The sequence below is a fragment of the Poromitra crassiceps genome, assembly GCF_964638095.1.
Source record: "Poromitra crassiceps genome assembly, chromosome: 1".
NCBI classification, from domain to species: Eukaryota; Metazoa; Chordata; class Actinopteri; order Beryciformes; family Melamphaidae; genus Poromitra; species Poromitra crassiceps.
Genome location: NC_139623.1, coordinates 99,530,832 through 99,548,586, shown reverse-complemented (window position 1 = coordinate 99,548,586; position 17,755 = coordinate 99,530,832). Strand labels below are relative to the sequence as shown.

The window sequence follows — 17,755 nt, the reverse complement described above, 5'->3', positions numbered from 1 at the left end:
ACAGGGCTTCAATTATTCAGTGGAGATATAAATATGAAGGAGAATGCTGATCTCAGAATAGATGGCAGGAGAGGAGAGGAGAGGAGCAGAGGATGGTGGAAAAGCCACAAAGGGACAGAGAAAGCAGTCCGTAAGCTTCTGCTTTAATGGATGACCAGTGTTGTAGAAACGACTGATTGCTGCTTCGTTGACTTAAGCTCAAAAGAGCTTTAGAAAAAGGCTTAACAATGTAGTCACTGTTAACACCACAGCGCCATATCTGCACCATGTCTAGTCTTCATGCTTTGATATAATTATTCACGGTGGGATAAGCTTATCATAAATCCAAAGCCTCCTCTCAAGATGTATTATGACAATGTGCTGTTGTGGGCCTACACCTTAGTGTGCTTCATCTCGGTGGGGAGGGGAAAAAGCAAATGCGTGAGAGAGGGACTGTTACGCACGGTGCGTCTCCATCATGACGTCGAGAATTAGCTCAAGATTGTAGGGGGAGAGAAAAAAGAGGAGGGGAATGTGGTGAATCGCTGTTCCGTCGTTTATGGGGATGCGTTTGTATATAGTGCATGTATATTTCTATGGATATTTGTCATTTCTTACCTTTGGCGTGCGTAACTGCAATACATGGCAACAAACCCGAATAAGATAGGCTACGTTTAGCTTTTGTAACATTCTGTTTGCACGGAGCTGGTTGCACATGATTATAGCCATATCAATTAGCCATACAATTCGTTGCAAAGATGCATGTTTTTACCAAATAATCCGACACTGGGCATTTCCTGACGGGTCCCACCCGGAGGACGTACTGTTATCTTGACTGAGCGCATCGAAACTAATAGTAAGTACACATGCTACAGCTTTGCTTCAGGGGGAAATACTATACTATGACTGTAGATCGCAGGATTAAACTGCATTTAGCCTATTTTAAAATGTGTTCTATTTCACAGATAATATAGACCGACCGATGGCTATTTCGTCCTTATTTCTGTGTAAAGGCCATATCGATGGTTAGAGAGGCCAGTTTGTTTTGAGTTGCTTCTTACAAGAAACATCGGCCATCCTATAAAGCATCTGCATTTATTTTGAATAATAAAGAGCGCATTGACAGTTGACATTTAACGCCTTTAAACGACAGCCAGCCCATTCAAGCAGATGGCATGCCAAATCTGAGATGCATCCACTTTGGAGACGGGGAGCGGGGAAACGTCTTGTAAATATGGTCGGCCTTTCCTCCCAGGCCAGCACGGATTCCCTCATCACTAGCCTAACTACCGGCAGCATACAGCTGGTGGCACCCTCACTGTGACCCTCACGTCGCAATAGTTCATGCTCACTCGTGCACAAAATACAGCATCTGAGGCAACCTGCATGTAGCCTATCAATATGGCTGTGGAGCTTGAAGATGTAGCCTACAATGCTACAGAGCCGGACGCTGTCTCTGGTGCTGAAACGGAGCAGACTCTTCCGGCATTAATTGGACACAGACAAGGAAGTAGGGAATGTCTATCCAGCAGCAACATTAGAGTTAGGGCTAATATGTCCATACTATATCGATATCGTGAGATGAGACTATTTATTGTCTTAAGATTTTGGTTATCGTGATATGGCATAAGTGTTGTCTTTTCCTGCTTTTAACGGCTGCATTATAGTAAAGTGATGTCATTTTCTGAAATTACCATACTATTCAAGCTGTTCTATTAGCCTATTTGCCTTTACCCACGTCATTATATCCACATAATGCTTATTTATCGAAAATCTCATTGTCTATTTATTTATTTATTTTTTGGTCACACTATACACTATTGTCACAATATCAATATCAAGGGATTTGGTCAAAAATATTGTGATAGTATTTGATTTTGTCCATATAACCCAGCCAGCCCTACCATCCAGCTGCAGCAGCAATTGGGGTGGAGGTGATTCTGGATATATACAGTCAATGGTTAGGAACCTATTAGCATCGACAGAAATGTTCCAGGCCGCCGTGGAGCTGTCCATGGTGCTGAAGTGTGCCTTGATTGCATGTAAAGCTTGCGGCTTGTTATGGTCCATTCCTTTCTCATGTCTGCTTTGTGCCATTACAGCCACAGTGCTGGGGGCAGTTTGCTGGCTTTGTGCTGGCTCGTCTCGGCCGCCTGATCCCATACTACAGTCAGTCACAGAGTTAGCTTTTATCCTGCTCAGTGTGTGACCGCCGATATTAATGTTTCCTGCTGGGATGTCCCCTTCTCTTCTGCCTGCCTCCCTCTTTCCAACACATATAACTGTATCATGCACACACACACACACACACACGTTTGTACAGCTATCTTAGTAAGGACATTCATTGACGTAATGCATTCTATAGCCCCTGACACTATCCTTGACCATCACAACTTAATGCCTAACCCTAACCCTAACCCTAACCCTAACCCTAACACTAACCCTTACCCTAACCTAAACCCAATTCTAACCTAACACTTAAAACCAAGTGTTAACCCTCAAACAGCCCTTTGAAGGTGTATGAGAATGTGGGGTGGCTGTGGCTCAGGAGGTAGAGGGCGTCGTCCACCAACCAGAAGGTCGGTGGTTCGATCCCCGGCTCCTCCAGTCTGCATGTTGAAGTGTCCTTGGGCAAGACACTGAACCCCAAGTGGCTCCCGATGGCTGTGCAGCACCTTGCGTGGCAGCTTGCTGCCTTCGGTGTGTGAATGGGTGAATGTAGGCACATTGTAAAGCACTTTGGATAAAAGCACTATATAAATGCAGTCCATTTACCATTTACCATGTAAAGACTGGCCAAAATATCATCACTTCCTTAAAATGTCCTCACTTCCCAGATATAAAACTCAAATTGGTCCTCAGTAAGATAGCTATACAAGCACCCCCCCCCCCCCCCCCCCACACACACACACACACACACACACACACACAATCTCTCTCCCCTCTCTTACACACACACACACACACACACACACACACACACACACACACACACACACACACACACACACACACACACACACACACACACACACACACAGAACAATACTCAGGTGGTGTCTACCCCCTGCATGCTTCTTGTCAGTGAACTCTAAAAATACTAATGCTAATGAAGTATCCAGCCGAGTTTGTCTGTCTTCCACGAGCCTTGCTGCCATCTGTCTCTACGTTGTGCTGCTGTGCTTTGTTACAACGCCACCCCCTGCTACCCCGTACCACCTCCTCGCTGTGAGTGTGTGTGCGAAGAGAGAGAGAGAGGGGGGATGGACAGAGAGAGAGAGAGGGAGAGAGTATATGGATGTGTTTATGTTTGCGTATGTACACAAGGGCACATTTATTATTCAAAGCTGCAAACAAGCAGCTATATATAGTGTGTTTATCGTGGATATAAACAATCCGGGTGGCTTGGAGTCTGTGTGTGTGTGTGTGTGTGTGTGTGTGTGTGTTTGGAGCACTCGAGGCACTGTAGGCCCACTGGAGTCAAGGGACTTTTGACTTATTGCAGGTTAATATAACAGTGGCAGAGCACTCATGACATCTTTGCAGCACACAGTCAGTTTGATGGCTACACTAAGTGGCCTGTTTCTTCCCCTCGTATGGCAGATGGACTCAATATCCATGTAATGAGAGCCCATACATCAGGCCCATCTTTTTCTTTTAGTTTTAAACACAACATGTTTTTATTTGATTTTTTCTCTCCCATTTGCTCCCCAATTGTACTTTGCCAATTCCCCCTTTTTCTGCCCCGGTCGCTGCTCCACCCCTGCCGATCTGGGGAGAGCCGTGGACTAGCAGCATGCTTCCCCCTATACAAGTGCAGTCGCTAGCTGATTCTTTTCACCTGACAGCGGGGAGCTTCACTGGCAGCACGTAGCACGTGGGAGGATCACATCATCATGCTATTCCCACCAGTTCCCCTCCACCCCGAACAGGTGCCCCCTCTGACCAGAGGAGGCGCTAGTGCAGTGACCAGGACACATACCCCTAATCCGGTTTCCCACCCGCAGACTATTGTGCCTGTATGGACGCCCGACCAAGCCGGAGGTAATCTGTCGAGACAGACTTTTGACTTGCATCGAAAATCTGTCGGCAGGCTCCGTCAAAAGGGGTGTAACAGCGCTCGCACGCATGCTGCGCTTTACCCGATCAAAATGAAGTGAACGTGACCGGTGTGTAGTCAAAACTTACCATTTTCAGCGTATAGCAAGTTGCTACTTGCTACTAGCAACAAGCTAGAGTTGTTATTGTTGTTTCATAGCGACGGACGGATTTGAGAGTGACACCCAGGGAGCGGAAAATAAATCCATTAATGGGCAGAGAGCCGGTCAGTTGGAGCCAATGGCAGAGCTTGCAGGGAGCGGAAAGGGATTTTCTTGCGCTGCCGACTGCGCCTCTTGAGTTCCTGTTGCAAAATTCTCCTGTTAGAGAATTTTTTGTTTTTTTGTTTAACCAGATTGAGCTGGAGGTAACGCGGGGGTGCGAACCTGCTTTGGTAGGCAGGGAATCTACCGCTGCACTACCCGGATGCCCTTAAACATCAGATGTTGACCGTTCGTGTCATGCACTGCTGATATGATGGAGGCTCCTCCCTGGCCACAGCTATAGAATCAGTGTGTGCATTTTGCTTGTTGATTGAATTGTTGATTTGTGTCTTTTAGTTACTTCTTCGGTTAAGGGTAGTATTGTATCTCACAGGTTTCCTTGCCAATGAATAGATCCTTTAAGAGCTCCAATGCACCTAAAATAATTAACTTGTCCCATAAGTCTAATGCTGTTGCAGACGCTTTTCCACCCTGCTGAGGATACATTTCTGCATGATTGTTTTTGGCATGAAAATGGGGGGGGGGATATATATTAAAAACAAAATTATATGTTGAATATCATCAGAAAATATGATCGATGGGTAGCTTCAGTGAGTGCTGTAGTCAAGTTACTATATCTTGAGTCCAAATCCAGTCGGGAGTCCCCAGTGTTCGAGTCCCAGTCCAAGTCACAGTCACCAGAGAAGAGTCGAGTCCAAAGTTACTGAACATGAGCGTGAATAAGTAGAACAGGTGTGCCTGCCCTTGCACGAAATTGAATAATGTGCCAAATGCCAAATTATTAGGGCCTATTACAAAAAAGTAACAAAAACAAAAAAACTGTCTTTATCAATTGACAAGTCCTCATCTCCAACTTCTGAGTCCGAATGCATAAATGCTCAAGTCCAGGTCCAAATCCAAGTCATCAGTGATCAAGTCCAAGTCAAGTCACGAGTCCTGAAAATAAGTCCAGGTCTCAGACTCGAGTCTGAGCCTCGAGTACTACAACACTGGCTTCAGTACAAAAATCACATCGGCCCAGGCCCTGTCCTAAACGTCCCAGCTTTTCCTGCCTCTCTTGACTTTGAGCTGTCTAGTAATAATTAATAAAATATTGTTATTGTTAAAACCCACATCGGTTCAACCCTAGGACACAGTGCATTTAAAATGATGTACAGCTGGCTGCTGTCTCCTGAACACAAGCTGTCTGCACTGTAAAAAGAAAAAAAAACGTCAAATCAATCTGAAAAATACTGAAGCACTGGACAATCCTCTCTGTGCACAACAGCAGGTTGAAGAGGGAACTTACTGCCAAAAACTCAATGCATTTCCTTTAGAGTGCCAGCAGTCAGTTGGCCCAAACCAGCTATCTGTATCTGAGGACTCTGTCAGGACAGCCTAGTCTTTCTATTGTAAGAATGTCTTCAAGTTCACAGTAACCCTTTTTATCTCTGTCTCTTCTTCCCTCTCCCTTTCCTTTTCTAAAGCTCTCAATCTCTGTCATACTTTGCTGCTTCCTAATACAACCCCCCCCCCCCTCTCTCTCTCTCTCTCTCTCTCTCTCTCTCTCTCTCTCACCTTTCAGATCCAGAGATGGCATGGCTATTGTTGCTGATAATTCTCTATGCTCTTCCATCTCTTGTTGTGCCCATACATAATTCATCTGCCGGAGGTAATTTTGTGTCAGTTTGTGGTATGTCTCTGTCTGTGTGGTTGTGTTTGTGACTGGGTATGTCTCTGTCTGTGTGGTTGTGTTTGTGACTGGGTATGTCTCTGTCTGTGTGGTTGTGTTTGGAGTGACTGGGTATGTCTCTGTCTGTGTGGTTGTGTTTGGAGTGACTGGGTATGTCTCTGTCTGTGTGGTTGTGTTTGGAGTGACTGGGTATGTCTCTGTCTGTGTGGTTGTGTTTGTGACTGGGTATGTCTCTGTCTGTGTGGTTGTGTTTGGAGTGACTGGGTATGTCTCTGTCTGTGTGGTTGTGTTTGGAGTGACTGGGTATGTCTCTGTCTGTGTGGTTGTGTTTGGAGTGACTGGTATGTCTCTGTCTGTGTGGTTGTGTTTGTGACTGGGTATGTCTCTGTCTGTGTGCTTGTGTTTGGAGTGACTGGGTATGTCCCTGTCTGTGTGGTTGTGTTTGTGACTGGGTATGTCTCTGTCTGTGTGGTTGTGTTTGTGACTGGGTATGTCTCTGTCTGTGTGGTTGTGTTTGTGACTGGGTATGTCTCTGTCTGTGTGGTTGTGTTTGGAGTGACTGGGTATGTCTCTGTCTGTGTGGTTGTGTTTGGAGTGACTGGGTATGTCTGTCTGTGTGCTTGTGTTTGGAGTGACTGGGTATGTCTCTGTCTGTGTGGTTGTGTTTGGAGTGACTGGTATGTCTCTGTCTGTGTGGTTGTGTTTGTGACTGGGTATGTCTCTGTCTGTGTGGTTGTGTTTGGAGTGACTGGGTATGTCTCTGTCTGTGTGCTTGTGTTTGGAGTGACTGGTATGTCTCTGTCTGTGTGGTTGTGTTTGTGACTGGGTATGTCTCTGTCTGTGTGCTTGTGTTTGGAGTGACTGGGTATGTCCCTGTCTGTGTGGTTGTGTTTGTGACTGGGTATGTCTCTGTCTGTGTGGTTGTGTTTGGAGTGACTGGGTATGTCTGTCTGTGTGGTTGTGTTTGGAGTGACTGGGTATGTCTCTGTCTGTGTGTTTGTGTTTGGAGTGACTGGGTATGTCTCTGTCTGTGTGTTTGTGTTTGGAGTGACTGGGGATGTCTCTGTCTGTGTGGTTGTGTTTGTGACTGGGTATGTCTCTGTCTGTGTGGTTGTGTTTGGAGTGACTGGGTATGTCTCTGTCTGTGTGGTTGTGTTTGTGACTGGGTATGTCTCTGTCTGTGTGGTTGTGTTTGTGACTGGGTATGTCTCTGTCTGTGTGGTTGTGTTTGGAGTGACTGGGTATGTCTCTGTCTGTGTGGTTGTGTTTGGAGTGACTGGGTATGTCTGTCTGTGTGCTTGTGTTTGGAGTGACTGGGTATGTCTCTGTCTGTGTGGTTGTGTTTGTGACTGGGTATGTCTCTGTCTGTGTGCTTGTGTTTGGAGTGACTGGTATGTCCCTGTCTGTGTGGTTGTGTTTGTGACTGGGTATGTCTCTGTCTGTGTGGTTGTGTTTGTGACTGGGTATGTCTCTGTCTGTGTGCTTGTGTTTGGAGTGACTGGGTATGTCCCTGTCTGTGTGGTTGTGTTTGTGACTGGGTATGTCTCTGTCTGTGTGTTTGTGTTTGGAGTGACTGGGTATGTCTCTGTCTGTGTGTTTGTGTTTGGAGTGACTGGGGATGTCTCTGTCTGTGTGGTTGTGTTTGTGACTGGGTATGTCTCTGTCTGTGTGGTTGTGTTTGGAGTGACTGGGGATGTCTCTGTCTGTGTGGTTGTGTTTGGAGTGACTGGGTATGTCTGTCTGTGTGGTTGTGTTTGGAGTGACTGGGTATGTCTCTGTCTGTGTGTTTGTGTTTGGAGTGAATGGGTATGTCTGTCTGTGTGCTTGTGTTTGGAGTGACTGGGTATGTCTCTGTCTGTGTGGTTGTGTTTGTGACTGGGTATGTCTCTGTCTGTGTGCTTGTGTTTGGAGTGACTGGTATGTCTCTGTCTGTGTGGTTGTGTTTGGAGTGACTGGGTATGTCTCTGTATGTGTGGTTGTGTTTGTGACTGGGTATGTCTCTGTATGTGTGGTTGTGTTTGGAGTGACTGGGTATGTCTCTGTATGTGTGGTTGTGTTTGTGACTGGGTATGTCTCTGTCTGTGTGCTTGTGTTTGGAGTGACTGGGTATGTCTCTGTATGTGTGGTTGCGTTTGTGACTGGGTATGTCTCTGTCTGTGTGGTTGTGTTTGTGACTGGGTATGTCTCTGTCTGTGTGGTTGTGTTTGTGACTGGGTATGTCTCTGTATGTGTGGTTGTGTTTGTGACTGGGTATGTCTCTGTGTGGTTGTGTTTGTGACTGGGTATGTCTCTGTATGTGTGGTTGTGTTTGTGACTGGGTATGTCTCTGTGTGGTTGTGTTTGTGACTGGGTATGTCTCTGTGTGGTTGTGTTTGGAGTGACTGGGTATGTCTCTGTGTGGTTGTGTTTGTGACTGGGTATGTCTCTGTATGTGTGGTTGTGTTTGTGACTGGGTATGTCTCTGTCTGTGTGGTTGTGTTTGTGACTGGGTATGTCTCTGTGTGGTTGTGTTTGTGACTGGGTATGTCTCTGTATGTGTGGTTGCGTTTGTGACTGGGTATGTCTCTGTCTGTGTGGTTGTGTTTGTGACTGGGTATGTCTCTGGCTGTGTGGTTGTGTTTGGAGTGACTGGGTATGTCTCTGTCTGTGTGGTTGTGTTTGTGACTGGGTATGTCTCTGTATGTGTGGTTGTGTTTGGAGTGACTGGGTATGTCTCTGTATGTGTGGTTGTGTTTGTGACTGGGTATGTCTCTGTCTGTGTGGTTGTGTTTGGAGTGACTGGGTATGTCTCTGTCTGTGTGGTTGTGTTTGTGACTGGGTATGTCTCTGTATGTGTGGTTGTGTTTGTGACTGGGTATGTCTCTGTCTGTGTGGTTGTGTTTGTGACTGGGTATGTCTCTGTCTGTGTGGTTGTGTTTGGAGTGACTGGGTATGTCTCTGTATGTGTGGTTGTGTTTGTGACTGGGTATGTCTGTCTGTGTGGTTGTGTTTGGCGTGACTGGGTATGTCTCTGTCTGTGTGGTTGTGTTTGGAGTGACTGGGTATGTCTGTCTGTGTGGTTGTGTTTGGAGTGACTGGGTATGTCTCTGTCTGTGTGGTTGTGTTTGTGACTGGGTATGTCTCTGTATGTGTGGTTGTGTTTGTGACTGGGTATGTCTCTGTCTGTGTGGTTGTGTTTGGAGTGACTCCACGGAGATTGCTAAGTGACCTAAATGGAGCGCTGTGATTTGTGCATGGAGGAAGTGGTGAAACGCCCGATATCATGTTACCGTAATATAAATCTGCGTGATGTGGAGATGATGCTTCCTCTCTCGTCTCTGCTCATCGTTCCTCCTTCACTCTTCTTGCCCTTCTCTTCTTTCAGGCTGTGCCATCATCCGGCCTCCCAGGGATGGAGGGATCCGCTACAGAGGCCTGACACAGGAACAGGTAGAGAGGCTGCTGTTACTGGGCTGGCTTCTAATCACAGCACATAACCTGCCATACCAGACACATCAAAGCACAACTGATTGATTGAAAGATTTTCACAATGATCACAGGATTCACAGGAGTATGGCAGCTGGCAATGTAATAATAACTTGTCAACATGTTATAAAATGCTACTCTAAATGGCTTGAAAAATATCGTAAAACACGTCTATAAGGAAATTCATGTTATAAATCAAGTTTTTTTCTGACCCCATGATATTGACTAATAATGTAACAATAAGGAAGTGATACTTTGAGTTATCACATTATATATATTACGCCATCATTCACACTAAATCAGTTACACCCCTTAAGAAGTAACAATCGGCTTAATGTAATAATATTGTAATGTTATTATCTGGGGATTTTCTTACATTGACATGTTTTAGTACTTTTTCATTCCATTTAGAAGGACATTGTATTATTACATTATATGACTACAGTATCAGTTGCTAGTGGCTCAGCTGGCTAAGGAGCTTACCATGATACAGTGACATCCTGTGTTTGTATCCGGCCTCAGAACTCTGTCATATGTCAATCCTCTCTCACTCCAGTCTTACCATCTGATTCCACTGGTAATTATCCAATAATCCAATAAAAAAAAAATATATATATATACCGGTATATATATATATGTCATCATCAGTGATATCATAATGGGGCACACACACACACACACACACACACATACACACACACACACCCACACGCCCCAATAGGTCAGGTGAGGCCACGCAGCAGCCGAGCTACGGGCGAGGCCACGCAGCGATGCCTAGTATAAATCACCTGCATATGTCACTTGCTATGTGTAACATACATATACACACCTCATCTCATTCTCAACACAGGAGCACCCCAGTGGTCTTCCCCCTCGTCCAATCCAGAGTCAATGAGCTATTCAAAAGCATGAAAGCTCATCAATTCATATACTGTATTGGCGTGAAATGTCCTTTCTAGCACGACAGAATGAAAAGAGTCGCCAAGTGAATGAGAAAAAATTGTATGAGAGCATCAATCACGCTGTAATTACTCTCTCCCCAACCTCTCTCTCTCTCTGTGTGTGTCTCTCTCTCTGTCTCTGACAGATCCGCAGTGTTCAGATCCTGCCGGTGGATTATGAGATCGAGTACATCTGCAGAGGAAACAGAGTGATTGTGGGGCCGAAGGTCAGGAAGTGCTTACCCAACGGCACATGGACGGACATAACGCAGCACAGCAGATGCTGTAAGTCTGGTCTGATCCCATTCACTTCCCCCGCCGTTTGCTACATTTCACACTTTTCCCCTTGCCTTTCCTTTATTCTGTCCCAAATTTCCTTTTTCCAGACTGTCTTTGTGAATATTACGGTCATTTGTTCTTACACATCCTGTCTGGTTAAATTAATATTAAATTAAAGTTATGAGAAAAAATACAATATAATCTCAATTTTTAGGTGATGTCATACCTACATCTCCTCATGAATACAAACTGTTAGATGATGTCATGATACATCACTATCTGACTACATCACTGGACTCTGTTAGGATGTCATCATTGAGATGTCGACAGTGATGATGTGATAATTTATGATCATGTCATCTTTGATGGTCCCACTGATGATGTCATATCTCACTGCAGTGATGATGTCATATCTCGGACGGTGCCTCGGTGATGATGCCTACAGTGATGACATCATATTTCTGATGATGTCATTTTGTAGAGTTCATGTCCTCGTTAACTATAAATACAATCACCGCGGGTTTTCCGCTGATGTTCATAGATTCATCTCACGGCAACCTGCAACAGTTCCCAGCTTCGAACCTCGCAGATTCAGCTTATCAAGTGCCACAGCGTTTCCACTTACAGTATCAAGACCCCAGTTTACCAAATGTTTCTTGGCCATCAAGTGCCTGCACGTAAACTCTCCAGTCTCACAGCCTAACACCTTTCTAAGGGTTCAGTACAATTTACTCGTGTGCCTGTTTGGACTACACTGAAGAGGACATACAGTGTGTAAATGGAGTTTAGATTACGGTATATTAAGGCAGAATATTGTATTGTGGGTTCCTACGTCCCCCAGTGACTGTCATTTCATCCACTGGGGACATTTCAATGCTTAACACAATTCTTACAATACAACTGCTGGAATGAAAGTAAAACTCACTACTGAAAAAGTATCTAGCAATCTTGAGCCCTTTACTTACAAAATATTAATTCAAAGCATATAATCATCTTGTAATTACAGAGAAATGAACATCAATTAACTTTTTGTTGTTAAAGGTGCCATATTTTACTATTTTTCGCAGTTTATTTCTCGTGGTTATATGTAATTTTGGGGTGAAATCCTTCATTTGCTGTACAGGAGGTAAAAGACAATACCGGCCAGACAGGTTTAAAACTCGCTCATCAGCTCTGTTCTCAGCACTCACTGAACTATTGAGCTGATGTTTGAAGCCTCTACTGACTCTCTATGGTACTATGCATGCAGTATGTTGAGACCATTTGTGCACTTTGTTGTGTTTTTATTATGTTTTACTATGTCTATGCACTTTGATCATGTGCTTTATTGTGGTGATTGTTATGTTTTTATGATGTGTTACTATGCGCTTTGATCATGTGCGTTCACTGTAAGCCTTATCTGCAAACCAATTCCCCTTATCGCACAACAAAGCTGAATTTAATTTCCCCTTATAATACGTTTGACTTTACGGCCATCACAGCAATAAAAAGGGGAAAGGCATAAGTGAAAGTAAAAGTAGCCTATACGATCCATGACTGCAACAGCGCCATGGAGGAATGCACCGTGCCACACGTGTTTATTTTAGTGTGCGTCTGCATTGGTGAGTCGTGGTCTGAGGATTTCCTCTCTGTCAGTCTCTCCTCAAAACAATCCACAATCCAGCAGGTAGGCTTTTTTGTGTGTGTCTGATAAATCCCTCTGTAAGTCGGAGGATATCCCCTCTGATCAGCGCGAGTTCACATCTTCATGGCAACGATAGAACGTCATGCCAGAATGCCTGTGTAAAAACATGTCTGTGTAAAAGGCAACACTGCACTCGTTGCGGGACTCATTGCCGGCCTTTGTAACAACAATATTGCAGGATCTATGTGTAAAATTGGCTTCTGTCTCCCTCCTTCCCCCCTCTCTGCATCTCTGTCTCCCTCCCTCCCCCTCTCTGTGTCTCTGTCTCTCCCCCTCCCTCTCTCTGTCTCCAGTGTTGCTGTGCCCGCGGGTGTGGACGTCCCTGGAGAACGGCCGGGTGGCGGTGAGGCCCCCCGGGCCGCCGGTGGAGGGTACAGTGCTGCATTACAGCTGCCATGCCGGCTTCATCCTGGAGGGCAGGAACATCACCCACTGCACCAAGCTGGGCAAGTGGGACTCGCCCAAACCCACCTGCCTCTGTGAGTGTCTGTCTGTGCCCACATGAGGCTTCACATTAAGCTTCTAATAGAGTACCGCAGGAAAGATGTCTTTTTACAGGCCAACTCAGCTAGTCATGCACTTCCGGTTCTTTCGTCTAAAAGTAAATGTGGGTTGTTTCCCCCCTGATTTTCCCCCTGCTGCCCCGGTCGCTGCTCCACCCTCTGCCGATCTGGGGAGAGCCGTAGACTACCATGCTTCCTCCGACACATGCGCAGTTGCCAGCCACGTCTTTTCACCTCACAGCGGGGAGATTCACCGGCAGGATGTAGCACGTGGGAGGATCACACTATTCCCACCAGTTCCCTTCGCTAGGAGGCGCTAGTGAAGCGACCATGACACATACCCCTAATACGGCTTCCCATCTGCAGACACAGCCAATCAAGCCTTTATGGATGCCCGACCAAGCTGGAGGTAACACGAGGGCGCGAACCTGCGACCCTCGTGTTGGTAGGCAGAGAATCTACCGCTACACTATCCGGAAGCCACAAAAGTCAGTGGGATTTTTATATGGGGATTTTGGTTAAATGCATGAAATAAGGTCTGTGGTTAACCAACGTTTATGAAATGGAGAAGTTTGTGTTTAACAAGATAATCTTCACAAATGAGGACCACTTTTATGACTGTTGAAGCATTTTCTGAAAATCGCGATTAAAAAAAATCACATTTACGCTTTGAAAATCATATCACATCAAGTGGAAGATGATCTTGCTGAACACAAGGTTCACGTTTCATAAACTTTTGTGAACACCAACCTTATTTCAATTCAAGCATTTCACCAAAATCCCCATACAAAAATCCCATTGACTTTGAGACGAGGGAACCGGAAGTGCGAACATCCAGGTCTTCCGGACTATACAGCAGTATACAGGAAATGTATGCTGGATGATGCAATAGCACTTAGCAGGCCAATTCAGTAGGCAAGGCCAGCACAGAAAACATAGTGCAGAGATCATACATCACATCATATCAATGCACACATAGTGCACATCATACATCACATCATACCAATGCACAGCAGGTCTGTCAGTGACTAGTTAATGATATTTCTATTTCCATTACCAGTCCTGTCAGTCTAGTAGCCCAATGGAGAGGCTAGCAAGAACATTAAGCGCACAATGAACTGCCAACATTCATACTGTAAGCAATGATTGAGTGCAGGGGAAATCCACATAGACTCAGTTTGACCACATTTCTGCACTTACATAAATCTTAATGATCTAAGTTCAGAGTATACGTCATAGGGAGTAGTATAAAACTGATGTTGATTCTATGAAGATACGTGTTGTTTCAAGGAGACAAAAGCAAAAATGAAGACGTTTGTGGGAGGGAAAACTGATTTGCGTTTCTACTGGTGGTGGTCATTTGCCTTGAAAATCACCTGTATGTCATAATTTACTCACATATTTATTTACCACTACATGATTGTTCATAAATAAATTTAACAATAGCAACAATATAATATAAGATTAATATCTATACTGTATCAGTGGTTCCCAGCGTGGGGTCCGGGGGGGGCCACCAGGGGTCTAATGTGGACTAAATCAGGGGTCCGGCTCCTCGATATGAAAAAGGTTGAGAATCACTGCTCTGTATCTTTTTTTTTAATTGACCCACCACTGTGGGATTTGGGGGGGGCGGCAAATTAAATGCAATCCCAGTCTTTGGACAATTCTTTCTAGCAGGAGTGTACACTGTAATCAAATCAACATCATTCAGCCCAGGCCACCACAAGTAGATGTGCAACACTTGTCTTATGCGAAGGTTGTAATTGACTCATGTGACAGTTAAATTACAAACACCTTGTTCTCCCAACATTGGAGCAGCGTTGCTAGGCAATAAATGATCCAACCAATCAGAATGTAATCCATAGAGACTGGTCTGTAAGATTTGCGCCAACACGTAAACTGGAGTAAAAACCTGATGTTCCATACACTTAACTATGCATTCAATAAATAGTGCAACATAATATAGAACATAAGTGGCTTGTGATAGCGATTATGTAAGAGCTCTCAGGGAGAACAGTTGCCAAGTTGCCAGATGACTGTCTGAAAAGATTTCTTCAAAGTAGTGCACATAAATGAGACTTAAAAGAAATTATAAAAAAAGAAAAAAGCAGGAAACAATAAAGATTGCCAACTGGCTTCCTGGTTACCCCAAGAGTTGGCATAGCAACCACCAGTAAAGTTGCTATCATCCCTTGTTAATACTATCATGCCCATAGGCTATGGGCATGATAGTATTAACAAAGGATGATGGTGGGAATTATCAGCACAGTTGGAATGGGTATCCGAATGTACTCATTGAATAATCCTTTTAAAAATATCTACAATCTGTAGGCCTATTAATAATGAGTTTATAGTGACGGTATCGTATTCTTTGCTTTTATTTTATTATCTCCAGTTGTTCCCAAACTGTGGTACGCATAGCACTAGGGCAGTGGTTCCCAACCTTAGGGTCGCGACCCTAAGTGGGGTCACCTGACATTCAAATAGGGTCGCCTGAAATTTATTTAAAAAAAAAAAAAAATAATTACACCACACCAGGGTAGGAAATTAACTTTTTTAAACTAGGGCTATTTTTGCCCATGTGAAATATATTTCGGGGGCATTTGAGATAATTTCCAGGGCAATTTTATAAAAAATTGGGAAATGCCTTAGTTGCACCTATGTAGCATGACAGACCAATCAATGACTCTTATCCAAGCATATGTTATTTCTAAAAGTTCATAAACAATCACAGTTAAAGATCCCCATTTCCTATCTCAACAACACTGTTGATTGTCTGGCATGTTATTAATGTACTTGGCAAAAACATGAGTGAACTAGCTGGCCAGCTAGCTTGTGCTGCCTGTTACTGAGGTCAATAACGCTATTTCAATCATGAGAGACTAGAAGGAAAGTACGATAAACTTTAATGATAAAACAACACTTAGATTTGGCGAATGACTCCATGGAATGATGACGCTCCTCTGAGACAAGAGGAGGACGTCAGTGATTTATAGGATAGAGAACCCCCATAGGGAGTTCTACTGGAGTCATGACATTGGTGGTGTTCAGGGGAGGAGGAGGGGCGAAGCAGCAGCAACGCAGGAACAGCAGCTATATGGGTGAACATGAACAAACAGGGTGAGTTACAACTTGCAAGAGTCTTAAATAGAACTTCATTTAGGTGATTGGCAACAGCCGAAGAGAGGGAAAGCGTGGGAGACATTGATTGGACAGGGATAAAGAGGGCGTGCATATTTATGAATGGCTGATGTAACCTGAGGGCGTTGCTGCAGGGGAGAGAGAGATGAATGGAAAGGAACCATGGATTAGTGAATGGGATGGATAAACAATCATTGACTAGTGAAGTAGTCTTCATTATTGAAAACAGTCTAAGACATTATTAGGAGGAGGGGCGGGGGTTGTACAGATGCTGGCCATTTTCAGTCAGGCTTTGCAAATACAGAATAATGTTAAAATACAGAAAATATTAAACTCTTTATTTTATGGGGGCATTTAAAAGCCCCCGTCACCCCAATTCCAAGGGCAATTCTAGATTTTTTTAGGGGTATTTTGCCCCGAGCCCTCGCTAATTTCCTACCCTGCACCACACACAATTTAAAACTAGCGAAGATGATTATGGTCACTTGCGTTTTGTTTGTTTGAGTTCTGAGTTTAAAGTGAAAGTGATAATCTCTAAGATTTCTGTTTTGTTCTCTTGGGTGACACCTATGGCGATGAGTGGTAATTGCAGGTGAGATGCAAACCCTGTCAATGGGCTCACTATCAGATCGTGACTTTTTTATGAAAATGTTTGAGATTATAACTTTAAATCAGGATTCTGAGAATAAAGGCGGGATTCTGAAAATAAAGTGCAAATTTTTAGATTAAAGTCAGAATTCTCAGATTAAAGTCAGAATTTTGAGGGGGAAAAGAAGCATACATGTGATATCACTGATGATGTCACTGATGATATTATCGACGGTGTACCGGAATTTGAATGTCTAGGGTCCGTATATTTTTGTGACGTCAAAATCGGGTCACGAGCCAAAAAAGGTCGGGAACCCCTGCCCTAGGGGTATGTAACCTCGCGTCACCAGGGTCTTCTCGGCGAGAAAGAGCCTGGCTTCCGCTCACAATTGATTTTGTCACCCTACCTGGTTCCGGCCTAGAGCCCGCCCTAGACCGGATGGGCAGCGTTTCTAGCTCGTCAACTTTTACGTTAACTTGACAATTTGACCCAAGTATCAGAACGGCAAACAACAAAACAAAAGATGGACGTACCGAACAAAGTTTTTGAAGAAGTTATTTTAGAAACATTGCGGATTCACAATCTCACATCTTTTAAGCCAATACAGAAGCTTTGAATCAGACAATTAATCGAAGAAATTGACGTCAAGCTAACGGCAACAAAGACGTTTTTTGGCGCACTGCCTTCCGGTGTTCATTCTGGTTCCGTGGTTTACGCCCCATGACAAAAAGCGGGGTGAAAGGTGCCCAGACTAAGGGGTATGTGGAGGTACTACAGGGCGTACTTGAGGGAAAGGGGGAAATATAAGAATAAATCATGAAAATAAATGAAATGTTGAAATACATCTGCTCAGGAGGTACTAACTACAAATCTTTCACTCCAATTCTTATTTTGTAATGTTATATTCTTCAAAAGGTGTTTTATCATTCATTCATTGCATAATGTTATATTCTTCAAAAGGTGTCTTATCATTCATTCATTGCATCATTATGCTATAGTTTTCTCTTGCAGTTTTCTAAGCAAAATGTTATAGTCGGATAAAGGGGGTACTTGGATTCAGAAATCAGGGAAAAGGAGGTAGCCAAAAAAGTTTGAGAACCACTGTCCTATGACCTATGGTATTACTATAGGATTTCCTATGGTATTGTTTTTGACCCATAGAAATTGCAGGAGATTT

The 17,755-nt window shown here is 44.1% G+C and overlaps 1 protein-coding gene across 1 annotated transcript in view; it reads left to right on the top strand.

Annotated features, from left to right (window-relative positions):
* Positions 1-5,873: 5,873 nt before the first annotated feature.
* The window catches only part of gabbr1a (gamma-aminobutyric acid (GABA) B receptor, 1a), a gene marked incomplete at both ends in the record, with an annotated part of 141,100 nt that continues 129,218 nt past the window's right edge, over positions 5,874-17,755 (top strand). The window contains 4 exons of the mRNA XM_083644699.1: positions 5,874-5,952; positions 9,338-9,402; positions 10,526-10,664; positions 12,636-12,821. Of these exons, the coding sequence (XP_083500825.1) occupies positions 5,874-5,952; positions 9,338-9,402; positions 10,526-10,664; positions 12,636-12,821 (469 nt within the window). The remainder of the gene's footprint in view (positions 5,953-9,337; positions 9,403-10,525; positions 10,665-12,635; positions 12,822-17,755) is intronic.